The sequence below is a fragment of the Oncorhynchus kisutch genome, linkage group LG21 (assembly GCF_002021735.2).
Source record: "Oncorhynchus kisutch isolate 150728-3 linkage group LG21, Okis_V2, whole genome shotgun sequence".
NCBI classification, from domain to species: Eukaryota; Metazoa; Chordata; class Actinopteri; order Salmoniformes; family Salmonidae; genus Oncorhynchus; species Oncorhynchus kisutch.
Genome location: NC_034194.2, coordinates 7,231,787 through 7,248,680, shown reverse-complemented (window position 1 = coordinate 7,248,680; position 16,894 = coordinate 7,231,787). Strand labels below are relative to the sequence as shown.

Here is a 16,894-nt window from a genome sequence, read left to right as displayed (position 1 = left end):
CTTTATGGTAGTGTTGTTGTGTCTCTCTTGTCATGATGTGTGTTTTGTCCTATATTTACATTTTTAATCCCAGCCCCCATTCCCGCAGGAGGCCTTTTGCCTTTTGGTAGGCCTTCATTGTAAATAAGAATTTGTTCTGAACTGACCTGCCTAGCTAACTAAAGGTTAATAAAAAAATACATCAAATAAAAGACACGCAAAACGTCCTTGTGTGACAACAAATGTGCCCAATTAGCTGATTCGCTTGAAATGCGCCCACTTTCAGAGACACTCCATGCACGCATAGCATTTAGCCATGACACAAACTAAAAGGCGGTGCCTGACGCTATCGTCATGTGATACTAGATATATCACGCTAAGCAACGTAAGACCTCCCGTCGAAGAGGTAATGACGCGTAAACTCCGGATATCAAACCCAAAAACTATTTTGTGCGAAACCATACCCAACTGTTGTCAATAATGTGGCTGTTTTTGTTTCTGACTCTGGTTAGCGTGTGTTGCAAGGCAGAAGTTTGTCCATGCGAGATCCAGGAACTCTGTCAACAAATTCGCGATGAGAAGGACTTTGAGGTAACGTTAGCATGACCGGTTTAGCAGAAATGTAGCCCGCCATGCTGCTGTTAAAACAGGGTCGCATAATAAACGTGGAACTACTTGAGAGTTTAGGCTGACAGCCCCATAAAATGTGACACTAAACCCTGACATTTGGGTGAAGTCGTGGGTGAGCGTACACTGACAAACTAGGCTAATGGCAAAGCCCCGACATTTTTGAGATAGCTCTTACAAAGCATAAAATTGATGGTTGTGTACACATATTTTACTGCAAGTGGTTAAATTGATAGATATTGTGACATACACCCTAACCGCAAAAAGTGCAGAGTAACGGCTGTCTGGAGGGATGGGCCGCATACATTTGTGTAATCCAATATTGCAAGCTCTGCTATTGTTACAATTTGTAATACAAGTAGTCCGCTGTCAGTTTTACCTACCCTAACCCCTAATGCTGTTTGTTTGTATCTTAATGCATCTTGGAAATATAGAATTGTAAACACAGATACAATAGTCAACTATGAATATTGATGATAAATGTAAGCTTCTTTTTTTTTGCAGCTGATTAATAGCCATAGTCACAAGCCACACTTGCTCTCATTCAGTGCTGTATCGTCCTGCCTGACAAATGCATAAGGTTACAAATGTGTTTAATGTTGTGGCTTGTGTAATCTGCTCTAAATGGGTTTAGGCATTGGAATTCGATTTTTTGGGGGGGGTCCAAGTTTCCTTGAAGGATGTTGTATCTTTAGCCCCTACTGTTGTAATAAAGTCAGGTCCACCACAGATTATTTTTGGGACCACCATGGATTTAACTTCAAATCCAATATTGTGTCTAAAATCGAATATGTCTGCAATAAGTCAAATGTTATTGGTTGCATACACATATTTAGCAGATTTTATTGTGGGTGTAAGAACACAAGCATTTCACTATCTCCAACATTGTAGTAATATTTAACATTTCACAAGAATGGAATTAATTAATATATAATATTAGGACGAGGAATGTCGGAGTCTGGAGTATAAATACAGTATGTAAATGTGATAGGATATATAGACATTATGGACGCTGTGGATAGAATATTGTGTGTGTATATATACAGCAATAGTTGAATAGGATGTCCTTGACTAGAATACATTACAGTGGGGCAAAAAAGTATTTAGTCAGCCACCAATTGTGCAAGTTCTCCCACTTAAAAAGGTGAGAGAGGCCTGTAATTTTCATCATAGGTACACTTCAACTATGAAAGACACAATGAGAAAAAAAAATCCAGAAAATCACATTGTAGGATTTTTAATGAATTTATTTGCAAATTATGGTGGAAAAATAAGTATTTGGTCAATAACAAAAGTTTATCTCAATACTTTGTTATATACCCTTTGTTGGCAATGACAGAGGTCAAATGTTTTCTGAAATCAGAAAAACATTATTATTAAAGTGACCAGTGTTCTGTTTTTAGTGACCAGTATTCCATGTCTATGGATTTTGATATGAATGAAATCGTGAAAATATGTTTGTCTAGCCTAGATTCAGTAAAAAAAACAGTAGTTGACACGACAAGAGGCTTTAGAATTCATCACCTGCCACTGGTCTCTCTGCTTTCAGGTGTTTGTGTTTGATGTGGGCAAGAAAGCATGGAAGTCATATGATTGGGGAAAAGTGACAACTGTTGCTGCATTTGGGAAATATGATGCTGAACTCATGTGCCACGCCCATTCGAAAGGAGCACGGCTAGTCCTGAAAGGTAAGGTTAGTCAACTCAACTAGAGGTCGACCGATTAATCGATTTCAAGTTTTCAAAGCAATCGGAAATCGGTATTGTTGGACACCGATTTGTCCGATACAGAAAAAAAAGAAGAAAAACATTTAAAAAAAGATTTTGAAATGTTTTATTAACACCTTTTATTTAATCTTTATTTAACTAGTCAAGTCACTTGCCTAGGAACGGTGGGTTAACTGCCTCGTTCAGGGGCAGAACGACAGATTTTCACCTTTGTCAGCTCGGGGGATCCAATCTCGCAACCTTACAGTTAACTAGTCCAACGCTATAACCACCTGCCTCTCGTTGCACTCCACAAGGAGACTGCCTGTTACGCAAATGCAGTAAAAAACAATCAATCAATCATAATCACTAGTTAACGACACATGGTTGATGATATTACTAGTTTATCTAGCGTGTCCTGTGTTGAATATAATCTGACTGAGCATACAAGTATCTGACCAAGCGGTGGTAGGCAGCAGCAGGCTCGTAATCATTCATTCAAACAGCACTTTCGTGCATTTTGCCAGCAGCTCTTCGTTGTGCGTCAAGCATTGCGCTGTTTATGACTTCAAGCCTATCAACATTCGGCATGAGCCTGGTGTAACTGATGTGAAATGGCTAGCTAGTTAGCGGAGTGCGCGCTAATAGCGTTTCAAACGTCACTCGCTCTGAGACTTGGAGTAGTTGTTCCCCTTGCTCTGCATGGGTAACGCTGCTTCGAGGGTGGCTGTTGTCGATGTGTTCCTGGTTCGAGCCCAGGTAGGGGTGAGGAGAGGGACGGAAGCTATATTGTTACACTGGCAATACTAAAGTGCCTATAAGAACATCCAATATTCAAAGGTATATGAAATACAAATGATATAGAGAGAAATAGTCCTATAATTCCTATAATTACTACAACCTAAAAGTTCTTACCTGGGATTATTGAAGACTCATGTTAAAAGGAACCACCAGCTTTCATATGTTCTCATGTTCTGAGCAAGGAACTTAAACGTTAGCTTTCTTACATGGCACATATTGATGTATTATATTAAGTTAAAATAAGTGTTCATTCAGTATTGTTGTAATTGTCATTATTACAAATAAATTTAAAAAAATCGGCCGATTTTTAAATCGGTATCAGCATTTTTGGTCCTCCAATAATCGGTATCGGTGTTGAAAAATCATAATCGGCCGACCTCTCATCTCAACCATATGCCAGTGTGCACTTGATCACCTCCATACATGGATTTGAAAGGATATTACTGGTATTTGAAAACAACCTAGCCCAGGCTTCCTCAACTGGCAGCCCAGTGATTTTATTTGGTTCCCCAAGTTTTTTGGGCAAAAAAATGTGTAACTATTTTTATTGTTGGACATAATACAGTGAAAACACCAGCAAATCAGCTCCAATTCATATACAGTGCATTCGAAAAGTATTCAGATTCCCTTTTCCCACATTTTGTTGCCTTTGTTACCACTCAGAAAATAATTGAATCTCTTTCCTTTTCAGACGAAATATAGAAAATAACTTTATGACAGTAAAATTCCCTCTTTAAGACCTTAATCCACATAAACAGACATTTGTTTAAAAAAAATACTACAAATGAACTTGTGAGCACCAAAACTGTCAATGTCACCTCAAGCCCACTTGATCACTTTATGACTATTAACAATGTCCATCCTTTAATGAGAATGTTCTTCTCTTAGTCACTACAAACATTAATTTGGGGGCTCCCGAGTGGCGTAGCGGTCTAAGGCACTGCATCTCAGTGCAAGAGGCGTCACTACAGTCCCTAGTTCGAATCCAGGCTGTATCACATTTGGCCGTGATTTGGAGTCCCATAGGGCGGCGCCCAGCGTCGTCTGGGGTAGGCCGTCATTGTAAATAATAATTTGTTCTTAACTGACTTGCCAAGTTAAATAAAGGTTGTCCCTTGACAACTTTTAGGGTCCCTTCAAAGTGTGCTGCTAGCATTTAGCTATTGTTTTAGCATTAGCTAGTATCTTCATGTTACTAGAATTTTCTTAGAATATCAAATCCAATCCTCTCCAAATAGCATTAGTTACAGTACCAGTCAAAAGTTTGGACACCTACTCATTCAAGCGTTTTTCTTAAGTTTTTACTTTTTTCTACATTGTAGAATAATAGTGAAGACATCAACTATGAAATAACAAATATGGAATCATCTGGCAACCAAAAAAGTATATTTGAGATTCTTCAAAGTAGCCACCCTTTGACTTGACAGCTGTGGTAGCAATTCTATAGGAAGAGAGAATGCAGATTCTTTAAAACAACACTTTATTATAAGATTTGCAAAAATGGAGAATCAACTATCCACTCAACAGTGCATAATTGAAGAGCTCAACGAACAGTGCTGGTTCAATGCTTTTATAGAGAAGCACATCATTTTTGTATAGGTGGCAGTCAGCCTGTGTGAAAGGCAATTAGTCTGTGCAGATTTAAGATGGCATGAGGTTGATAGCCCGAGGGCTCAACCGTATAACTGTATTCACAACAACAAATACTATATTGTGCTCCTTTCTGCAAGTTTCTGTAGATGGTAAACCCACGGGATGTCACATCTTGCGATCGCACACAAACGGACCGTGGCTATACGCGCAGTCTTATTATTAAGTCCCACAAAGACAAGTTTGTATCAGGTTAGAAAAAACACGTATTACAAGACAATTCTTTAAACAGTAAAACATGGGCTAGCATGAATAATTATAATTTTCCACAACACAGCTTTGTACACTTTGTGCATTCTCTCAACCAGCTCCATGAGGTAGTCACCTGGAATGCATTTCAATTAACAGGTGTGCCTTGTGAAGTTAATTTGTGGAATTTATTTTCTTAATGCATTTGTGTCAATCAGTTGTGTTGTGACTAGGCAGGGGTGGTATACAGAAGATTGCCCTATTTCGTTAAAGACCAAGTCCAAATTATGTCAAGAACAGCTCAAATAAGCAAAGAGAAATGGCAGTCCATCATTACTATAAGACATGAAGGTCAGTCAATCCGAAAATTTCAAGAACTTTGAAAGTTTCTTCAAGTGCAGTTGATAAAACCATCAAATGCTGCGATGAAACGGTCTCTCATGAGGACTGCCACAGGAATGGAAGACCAAGAGTTACCTCTGCTGCAGAGGATACTGCATCTCAGATTGCAGCCCGAGTAAATGCTTCAGAGTTCAAGTAATAGACACATCTCAACATCATCTGTTCAGAGGAGACGGTGTGAATCAGGCCTTCATGGTCGAAACCACTACCAAAAGGACACCAATAATAAGAAGAGACTTACTTGGTCCAAGAAACATGAGCAATGGACATTAGACCGGTGAAAATCTGTCCTTTGGTCTGATGAGTCCAAATTTGAGATTTTTGGTTCCAACCGTTGTGTCTTTGTGACGGAGAGTAGGTGAACAGATTATCTCCGCATATGTGGTTCCCACCGTGAAGCATGGAGGTGGGGGTGCTTTGCTGGTGACAATGTCTATTTTGAATTCAAGACACACTTGACCAGCATGGATACCACAGCATTCTGCAGCGATACGCCATTCCATCCGGTTTGCGCTTAGTGGGATTATCAACAGGACAATGACCCCCCCCGTAAAAAAAGCTATACAAACGGACCAAATAAACTCACACTGAGTTTTGTTCCATGATTGGTTAAGAGATATACATAAAACATGACATACACACACAATCAAATTGTTCAAATCAAAAATTTAAGTTGACTGTGTAAGGGCTATTTAACCAAGAAGAGCGATGGAGTGCTGCATCAGATGACCTGGACTCCACAATCACCCGACCTCAACCCAATTGAGATGGTTTGGGATGAGTTGGACCGGGGAGTGAAGGAAAGCAGCCAACAAGTGCTCAGCATATGTGAACCTTGAGAGAATCTCAAGAGTGTGCAAAGCCATCATCACGGCAAAGGGTGGCCACTTTGAAGAATCTCAAATATAAATATACACTGCTCAAAAAAATAAAGGCAACACTAAAATAACACACCCTAGATCTCAATGAATGAAATATTCTTATTAAATATTTTTTTCTTTACATAGTTGAATGTGCTGACAACAAAATCACAAAAATTATCAATGGAAATCAAATTTATCAACCCATGGAGGTCTGGATTTGGAGTCACACTCAAAATTAAAGTGGAAAACCACACTACAGGCTGATCCAACTTTGATGTAATGTCCTTAAAACAAGTCCAAATGAGGCTCAGTAGTGTGTGTGGCCTCCACGTGCCTGTATGACCTCCCTACAACGCCTGGGCATGTTCCTGATGAGGTGGCAGATGGTCTCCTGAGGGATCTCCTCCCAGACCTGGACTAAAGCGTCCACCAACTCCTGGACAGTCTGTGGCGTTGGTGGATGGAGCGAGACATGATGTCCCAGATGTGCTCAATTGGATTCCGGTCTGGGGAACGGGCGGGCCAGTCCATAGCATCAATGCCTTCCTCTTGCAGGAACTGCTGACACACTCCAGCCACATGAGGTCTAGCATTGTCTTGCATTAGGAGGAACCCAGGGCCAACCGCACCAGCATATGGTCTCACAAGGGGTCTGAGGATCTCATCTCGGTACCTAATGGCAGTCAGGCTACCTCTGGCGAGCACATGGAAGGCTGTGCGGCCCCCCAAATAAATGCCACCCCACACTATGACTGACCCACTGCCAAACCGGTCATGCTGGAGGATGTTGCAGGCAGCAGAACGTTCTCCACGGCATCTCCAGACTGTCACGGCTGTCACATGTGCTCAGTGTGAACCTGCTTTCATCTGTGAAGAGCACAGGGCGCCAATGGCGAATTTGTCAATCTTGGTGTTTTCTGGCAAATGCCAAACGTCCTGCATGGTTTTGGGCTGTAAGCACAACCCCCACCTGTGGACATCGGGCCCTCATACCACCCTCATGGAGTCTGGTTCTGACCGTTTGAGCAGACACATGCACATTTGTGGCCTGCTGGAGGTCATTTTGCAGGGCTCTGGCAGTGCTCCTCCTGCTACTCCTTGCACAAAGGCGGAGGTAGCGGTCCTGCTGCTGGGTTTGTTGCCCTCCTACGGACCTCCTGTTGCCCTCCATGCTCTGGACACTGCGCTGACAGACACAGCAAACTTTCTTGCCACAGCTCGCATTGATGTCCCATCCTGGATGAGCTGCACTACCCGAGCCACTTGTGTGGGTTGTAGACTCCGTCTCATGCTACCACTAGAGTGAAAGCACCGACAGCATTCAAAAGTGACCAAAACATCAGCCAGGAAGCATAGGAACTGAGAAGTGGTCTGTGGTCACCACCTGCAGAACCACTCCTTTATTGGGGGTGTCTTGCTAATTACCTATAATTTCCACCTGTTGTCTATTACATTTGCACAACAGCATGTGACATTTATTGTCAGTGTTGCTTCCTAAGTGGACAGTTTGATTTCACAGAAGTGTGATTGACTTGGAGTTACATTGTGTTGTTTAAGTGTTCCCTTTATTTTTTTTGAGCAGTGTATTTTGATTTGTTTAACACCTTTTTTGGTTACTACATGATTCAGTATGTGTTATTTCATAGTGTTGATCTCTTCACTATTATTCTACAATGTAGAAAATAGTAAAAATAGAGGAACACTTGAATTAGTAGGAGTTTGTCCAAACTTATGACTGGTTCTGTACATTCTACACGATTCTGTGCTTCCAACTTTGTGTCAACAGTTTGGGGAAGGCTCTTTCCTGTTTTAGCATGACAATGCCCCTGTACACAACGCGAGGTCCATACAGGAATGGTTTGTTGAGACTGGCCTGCACAGAGCCCTGACCTTAACCCCATCGAACACCTTTGGGATGAATTGTAATGCCTTCTGCGAGCCAGGCTTAATCAGAATTGAGTGATGTCCCTCAAGTACAAAATTAGGCATATTGAGAAGAAAAAAATGATTACAAAAAAAATAGCTTTTGCCTTTTAAAAAAATTGCTTCTTGCTATAGTCATTTGTGGTAAAATTGACATTTGAATTCATCAAAAAAAATCTATATATCGCCTAGCCCTAGATGAGCCCTCCATGTGCACTAATCCTAAATGCATTTGTCAGTGTTTTAAATTTCTTTACTGTAGGTGATGTGTCTATCCCTGAAATGGTGGACCCTGCCAACAGGACAGCATGGATCACAAGCAAAGTGGACTTGGCAAAGAGGCAGTTTATGGATGGCATCAACATAGACATTGAGCAAGAGGTGGCCGACTCCTCCCCAGAGTACTACACCTTGACAGCACTCGTCAAAGAGACCACTGAGGCCTTTCATAGAGAGATCCCAGGTTCCCAGGTGAATACAATAGTGTATCCTAGTCATGCCAGACAAATAACTTGGGGTGTAGGGGATATGTTGGCGTGTAGGCTAATTACGCTCTGATTCACGAATGAAAGCGGGCCACATTCACAATTTTGGTTAAAAGTAAATTGATTAATCCAACCTTACAATCTGCATACCTAAGCTTTTTTGGGTGTCACAACTGAAAACACTCATCAGGCACCAAGCAGAAGAAAATGAACTGAAACAGGAAGGGACTACATGAAATTCTCCAATAAGAAACGCTTGTTTTCGTTTTACTACGATGTGCCCTAATGCAGGGGTTTTCAAACCTCTCCTTGGGGACCCCCAGCCATTCCATGTATTTGAACTATTACAGAGCTAGCACACCTTATTCAACTTGTCAACTAATTCTCAAAACTTTGATTAGATGATCTAGTTCAGGGCTACAACAACAGTGTGGATTGTCTGGGGGTACCAGATGAGATATTTCAAAACCACTGCCCTAATGAATAGTACCCAGCTTCCTGCGTGCCCTTAACTTACCCTCTTCTCCTGACTCGTTCTCAGGTGTCATTTGATGTTGCCTGGTCGCCCAAGTGTATAGACGGGCGCTGCTACGACTACGCCGCCATTGCCGAGTCCTGCGACCTACTATTTGTGATGTCATATGATGAGCAGAGTCAAATATGGGGCGATTGTGTTGCGATGGCAAATGCTCCATTCAATCAGACACAGTCAGGTAAGTCATTTGTGGAGAAGGACCTCTAGAAGCCCAAACCAGAAGCCATTTTATTGCAGTTATTTGACTTAAAGCTAAAAGCTACACTACTTGTCATGCTGAACAGACTAATCCTAACCTGCTATGGCCTTCTGTCTTTTATTCCAGCGTATGACCAATATTTGGCGATGAAGATAGATCCAAAGAAGCTTGTGATGGGAGTACCATGGTATGGTTATGATTACCCTTGTCTCGACTTCTCCCAGGTGAATACTCCAAAATTGAACTTCTCAACTTTACTGGAGTGTATGCCCTGTTAGTTTACACTATCAATGTTTCCCTCTACTGTGGGGATTATGCTCAAATCAACATATTAGCCACTTTTCAATGCACAATACCGTAACAAATCTAACTATGCAAGACAGTCTGTGATTTTGGTTTTTGCATTCACAGGCATGAGCGATCGCAAGTAGATGCGCTTGTTTTTGAGATCAGGGCCTCATGTAGCCACGGGTGCACATTTATTCATATTCTTTGCTAGTTAGTGAGGTTATTAGCCCAGTTATAGCTTATTTCTGGTCAGCAATGGGGAGTGATTGCTTCCGACAAGAGCACAAAACATGTACATTTCTAGCCATCTTTGAAAATCGAGTCAGGTAAAAAGCTTTTTTATGTCTTAAACTTGAATAATCTAAGAAGCCGATAGGTAGAGTGTAGCATACATTTTTGTCAGGATGTTCTCTAAAGTCTCATGGATTGTAGACCTACATTGAACACGTTGGATGCTACTTACTGTAGGCTGTAACATGGAACAGTTTATTTCAATAGCTATTTCCATGTTAAAATGTTACAGGATGCATTTTCTCTGTTTTTGATGTTAGGCTACTCTGGTAGTCCTACATTATGATCAAATAGCCACAGTAGCCTTCTTGGCCACTGTTACAACGTTTAACTTAAAGCTGGTACAGCCTCAGTGTTCACAGTAAACACGTGTCAGAAGTTGCACAGAATTAACTTTCAAGTTTGTGCTTAGTGCCCTCAAAGTATTCACACCCCTTGGCTTTTTCCACATTTTGTTACAGCCTGAATTTAAAAAGAATTACATTTAGATTTGTTTTGTCACTGGCTACACAATACCCCTTAATGTCAAAGTGGAATTAGTGTATTCGAAAAGTATTCAGGTCTTTTTCCACATTGTTAGGTTACAGCCTTATTCTAAAATGGATAAAAAAAACGAAATCCCTCATCAATCTACACACAATACCTCATAATGACAAATCAAAACATGTTTTAGAAGTGTTAGCTAATATACAGTGGGGCAAAAAAGTATTTAGTCAGCCACCAATTGTGCAAGTTCTCCCACTTAAAAAGATGAGAGAGGCCTGTAATTTTCATCATAGGTACACTTCAACTATGACAGACAAAATGAGGGAAAAAATCCCGAAAATCACATTGTAGGATTTTTAATGAATTTATTTGCAAATTATGGTGGAAAATAATTATTTGGTCACCTACAAACAAGCAAGATTTCTGGCTCTCACAGACCTGTAACATCTTCTTTAAGAGGCTCCTCTGTCCTCCACTCGTTACCTGTATTAATGGCACCTGTTTGAACTTGTTATCAGTATAAAAGACACCTGTCCACAACCTCAAACAGTCACATTCCAAACTCCACTATGGCCAAGACCAAAGAGCTGTCAAAGGACACCAGAAACAAAATTGTAGACCTGCACCAGGCTGGGAAGCTGCAATAGGTAAGCAGCTTGTTTTGAAGAAATCAACTGTGGGAGCAATTATTAGGAAATGGAAGACATACAAGACCACTGATAATCCCCCTCGATCTGGGTCACCACAAAAGATCACACCCAGTGGGGTCAAAATGATCACAAGAAAGGTGAGCAAAAGTCCCAGAACCACACGGGGGGACCAAGTGAATGACCTGCAGAGAGCTGGGATCAAAGTAACAATTCCTACCATCAGTAACGCACTACGCCGCCAGGGACTCAAATCCTGCAGTGCCAGACGTGTCCCCCTGCTTAAGCCAGTACATGTCCAGGCCCGTCTGAAGTTTGCTAGAGAGCATTTGGATGATCCAGAAGAAGATTGGGAGAATGTCATATGGTCAGATGAAACCAAAATATATATTTTTGGTAAAAACTCAACTTGTCGTGTTTGGAGGACAAAGAATGCTGAGTCGCATCCAAAGAACACCATACCTACTGTGAAGCATGGGGGGTGGAAACATAATGCTTTGGGGCTGTTTTTCTGCAAAGGGACCAGGACGACTGATCCGTGTAAAGGAAAGAATGAATGGGGCCATGTATCATGAGATTTTGAGTGAAAATCTCCTTCCATCAACAAGGGCATTGAAGATGAAACGTGGCTGGGTCTTTCAGCATGGCAATGATCCCAAACACACCGCCCGGGCAAAGAAAGAGTGGCTTCGTAAGAAGCATTTCAAGGTCCTGGAGTGGCCTGGCCAGTCTCCAGATCTCAACCCCATAGAAAATCTTTGGAGGGAGTTGAAAGTCCGTGTTGCCCAGCAACAGCCCCAAAACATCACTGCTCTAGAGGAGATCTGCATGGAGGAATGGGCCAAAATACCCGCAACAGTGTGTGAAAACCTTGCGAAGACTTACAGAAAACGTTTGACCTCTGTCATTGCCAACAAAGGATATATAACACAGTATTGAGAAACTTTTGTTATTGACCAAATACATAATTTGCTAATAAATTCATTACAAATCCTACAATGTGATTTTATGGATTTTTTTTTTCATCTCATTTTGCTGTCATAGTTGAAGTGAACCTATGATGAAAATTACAGGCCTCTCTCATCTTTTTAAGTGGGAGAACTTGCACAATTGGTGGCTGACTAAATACTTTTTTGCCCCACTGTCGGTATTCAGAACCTTTGTTATGAGACTTAAAATTGAGCTCCAGTGCATCCTGTTACCATTGATCATCCTTGATGTTTTTACAACTTGATTGGTGTCCACCTGTGGTAAATTCAATTGATTGGACATGATTTGGAAAGGCGCACACCTGTCTATCATTCTTAAATGGAAGAAGTTTTGAAACCACCAAGCCTCTTCCTAGAGCTGGCCACCAGGCCAAACTGAGCAGTCGGGGGAGATGGTTACTCTGACAGAGCTCCAGAGTCTCTCTGCAGCACTCCACCAATCAAGCCTTTATGGTAGTGGCCAGACAGAAGCCACTCCTCAGTAAAATGCACATGACTCTGACCATGAGAAACATTCTCTGGTTTGATGAAACTAAGATTGAACCCTTCTAACCTGAAATAAACATTGGCACCATCCCTACGGTGATGCATGGTGGTGGCAGCATCATGCTGTGGGGAGGTTTTTCAGCGGCGGGGACTGGGAGACTAGTCAGGATCGAGGGAAAGAGGAACGGAGCAAAGTACTGTGACAAGAGATGAAAAGAATCTGCCCACTCCATCAAGCAATGGGGACAACAACACAGGGCATTCACGGGACCTCATGGAACCATGGACCGCACCTGCGGAAACTGGACAACAGTTACCACCTCCAGTGGTAGAAACAACCAGCTGGTATGATTGAGTAGAATCAGCCAACAGTAACACGGAAGCAGCAATGTGAGAGTCAGTAGTGCATGACCTTAAATAGTAATAATAGGAAGCTTCCGTTTAACACAGGCCTAAGGTTACGTAGGTCTACAGCACCAGTGGGAACTTCCCCTGTAAAAAGGTATATAAAGAGAACAGAGATCATAAGACAGTTATGATCCTCGTTAACATATGAGATAGACTTCATATGGAGGATCATCACAGGTAAATTTACTATTGCACTATACTCTTTTTGTTAGACTATAACAATATTTGAGAACTGGATTATTTTGCCTAAGTACTTATTGGGTCACAATCTGAAGAAACTGGTTGAATCTTGTGAACCCAACTAAGTCTCCGAAAAACAGAGGTCTAACCACCTCTTGATCACACAGGCAAAGCGGCGTTCGCATTTTAGACACCAGAAACCAGATGTGATTAGCAATTCAAGGAAAAATAGCCAAGTACCAGTTACAATATATTGAGTCCATACACAGAGTTGGAAGTGTATAGAGATATTGGAATTCGGAATCTAGCGTCATAGCTGTGAGAATACCAATTACAGGAAAGTGACCAAGGGGCTGAGCATTTAAGGTAATTGAACTATTTTTGCTATTTAGTCAATATTGTTAGAAGGGTTAACGCATTTAAAGTTTTGCAATATTATCTGGCATAGCTTAAAGCATTAAGGATTGATTGAGCATTATTGTAACCATTGAATTGTAATGATGTGTATAAGACAAAAAACAGAGTGACTTAATAAAAGCTTGAAACTTTGACAACTAGGCCAGATTTACGATCTGGAGAGCAAACGCCTTTGACACTCTCACTGAACAGAAAGTAACCCTGGTTATAGGTTCAAGTGATTGCACTGAAGAATATTTCATTGTGTGGACAATAATATATTTTTAAGAGAGTCAAAACATATACCAATACTAGTTTCCAAGTGACCACTAGCTGACGAGCATAATAACTAATAGGAGTTGTTATTAGGTATTGATATATACATAGGTAAAGATAACTTGAAGGTAAGAAAATATAGGAGGAATCCATAACACTCAAAATATTTAAATAGGAGTATATCTATCCAAGGCCTCATACTAGACCGGAAAATAAGGGAGTGACAATGTGAACGAAGGAACAAACCCAACTCACGCGAAGGGCCATTACGAATAAATAGGAGTGTTGGTAGGGCCGCACGGTTGGACCCTTGTTACACCGAAGTAACTAAAGTCCTAAATTACTCTGCCCAGCCAGAGGACGGGATAGAGGCTTTTGCTGCAGGTATTGGGCAAAAGTTAGCACCGTGACAGTACAGAAGTGATCCTTGATGAAAACCTGCTCCAGACCACTAAGGACCTCAGACTGGGGCAAATGTTCACCTTCCAACGGGACAATGACCTTAAGCACACAACCTGACAGAGCTTGAGAGGAATGGGAAGAATGGGAGAAACTCCCCATAAATATGGGTGTGGCAAGCTTGCAGCGCCATACCCAAGGAGACTCGAGGGTGTAATCGCTGCCAATGGGGTTTCAACAAAGTACTGAGTAAAGGGTCTGAATATTTATTTGTAATGCATTTTCTAAAAACCTGTTTTTGTTGTCATTATGGGGTATTGTGTGTAGATGGATGGATAAAACTATCGATTTTAGAATAAGGCTGTAATGTAACAAAGTGGAAAAAGTCAAGGGGTCTTAACATTTTCCGAACGCACTGTATGTTCAGAAGTAAAAATTGGCTAAACAGAACACATTGAATTTCAAACACGGATTCAACAACAAATACCAGGGAGGTTTTCCAATTCCTCGCAAAGATGGGTACCTATTGGTAGATAGGTAAAATATAAAATAAAGTCCTTTTAAGCGTTGTGAAGGCATTAATAGTGCTTTGGATGGTTTATTAATACGTCCACAGTTGCTGGAGAGGAATGAAACCACACTGGGTTTCCAACAGAGTTTTCAATGGCTGTAATAGGAGAATTTAGGATGGATCAACAGTGTTGTAGTTACGCACTCCACAATTACTAACCTCATTGACAGAGTGGAAAGGAAGCATGTACAGAAGAAAAATATTCAAAAATATGCATCCTGTTTCCAGTAAGGCACTACCATAAAACTGCAAAAATGAACTTTGTACTGGATACAAAGCCTTATGTTTAGGGCAAATCCAACATACTATACACATCATGGAGTACCACTCATCATATTTTTAAGAATGGTGGTGGCTGCATGTTATGGGTATGCTTTCTTGTTTTTTACAGTAGAGCTAAGCACAGGCAAAATCCTAGAGGAAAACCTGGTTCAATCTGCTTTCCTTTCCTAGGAGCTCAGATGCAAAAATGTAATGTCCAATGTTTTGACCGACAAGATGTCTTCATCAGGGTATATCAATCTGCTTTCTGACACTGGGAGACAAACTCACCTTTCAGCAGAACAATAACCTTACCAATCTGCTTACCCAGACGACTTTGGATGTTCCTGAGTGACCTGGTTGCAGTTTTGACTTAAATATATGGCAAGACTTAAATGGCTGTTTAGCAATAATCAACAACCAATTTTGGCAGCCTATTTGAAAAAGAATGCAACTATTGTGCAATCCAGGTGTGCAAAACTCTTAAACATACTCACAAAGACTCCGAGCTGTAAACGCTGCCAAAGGTGATTCTAACTCAGGGGGTTGAATACTTATCTAAACAAGATATGTATATATTTATTTATTTTCCACTTTGACAGATTATTTTGTGTAGATCGTTGACATAAAAATGAATATTCTATGAATTTTAATCCCATTTTGTAACAACATAATGTTGAAAAAGTCTAGGGGTGTGAATACTTTCTGTAGCAGGCACTGTACCAGAAAAAAATTAGAGAACATCGTCCGGCTGTCTCAACTATGTGTCTTTTTCTCTAATTAGGAAGGGGTGTGCTCCTTAGCCAAGGTTCCGTTCCGGGGTGCACCTTGTAGCGATGCAGCTGGCCGTCAGATCCCTTACAGCTTTATGATGAAACAGATCAACGGCTCTATGTCTGGCAGGCTGTGGGACGAGGTCCAGCTGGCTCCCTACTACAACTACAAGGTATGGAGACACATTGTATAGAAAGTTTGTTGAACAAGTAGCCTAAGCCCATTTGTCTGGGCTGCTGGTGGCAAATGACAACTCAACACAAGCTGCAGCCATTTTGGGGGAAAGGCTATTTGACTGAAGTGCTGTTAGATTGAACTAACACAGTCACCTCACAACGTATCGCTTCCTCCAAATCCAATAAAACACTCTGGCTCAAGTTGAACTCTCGCCAAGGCTGCATTATCCTCCTTGTTTGCAAAGAGGGTGCCATTGTCGCTGTTGCCCCATTACAGAGTTTGTGAACTGAACTATCATCCACAGGACCAAAGGGGACAGATCCATCAGGTGTGGTACGACGACCCAGAAAGCATTGCCCTGAAGGTGGCATATGTACGAGAGCTGGGCCTGAAGGGCACGGGGATGTGGTGCGGCAACCTCCTGGACTACAGCAATGACTCGGTTGCCCAGGAACAGAGTCGAGACATGTGGAACGCCCTCATGGGTTGCCAAGACGCTCAGTGCTGAGAAGACTGCCTTTCCATTGGATCCTCACAGCTATTTGTTGCTAGTCAATAGATGCTTTTGTTCGAGGACAGAAGTGGGACAGAGGAACCGTAACGTGTATTCCTCTAGATGTCAGGGATGCGTACTTGCACTTCTATTTCATAGTAATTTTTTTATTGCAATTGTAAAAACATGAGCCACTTTAAGAGGGGGGGATATGTTTTGTACAAAGAATCATGCCAACACAGATGATTGTCAAACACAGCATTGTGCCACTGTCTGAATCTTACAAAACAAATTAGGCTTTGCCGTATAAGCACTTAATACTGTGATATGCATATGTCAGTAGATTAAATAAAAAACATAAATAACTCCCACAATATTTGTCTTTTACTCTCACGAACACTGATTTTTTTTAA

The 16,894-nt window shown here is 41.3% G+C and overlaps 1 protein-coding gene across 1 annotated transcript; it reads left to right on the top strand.

The window, feature by feature from the left end:
- Positions 1-359: 359 nt before the first annotated feature.
- Positions 360-16,850, top strand: ctbs (chitobiase, di-N-acetyl-). The gene is made up of 7 exons (XM_031800650.1): positions 360-570; positions 2,156-2,294; positions 8,403-8,611; positions 9,167-9,338; positions 9,486-9,583; positions 15,822-15,983; positions 16,293-16,850. Exons 1-7 carry the CDS (start codon positions 460-462, stop codon positions 16,494-16,496), a joined length of 1,095 nt encoding a protein of 364 aa, XP_031656510.1. The 5' UTR covers positions 360-459; the 3' UTR covers positions 16,497-16,850.
- The last annotated feature ends 44 nt before the right edge of the window (positions 16,851-16,894 follow it).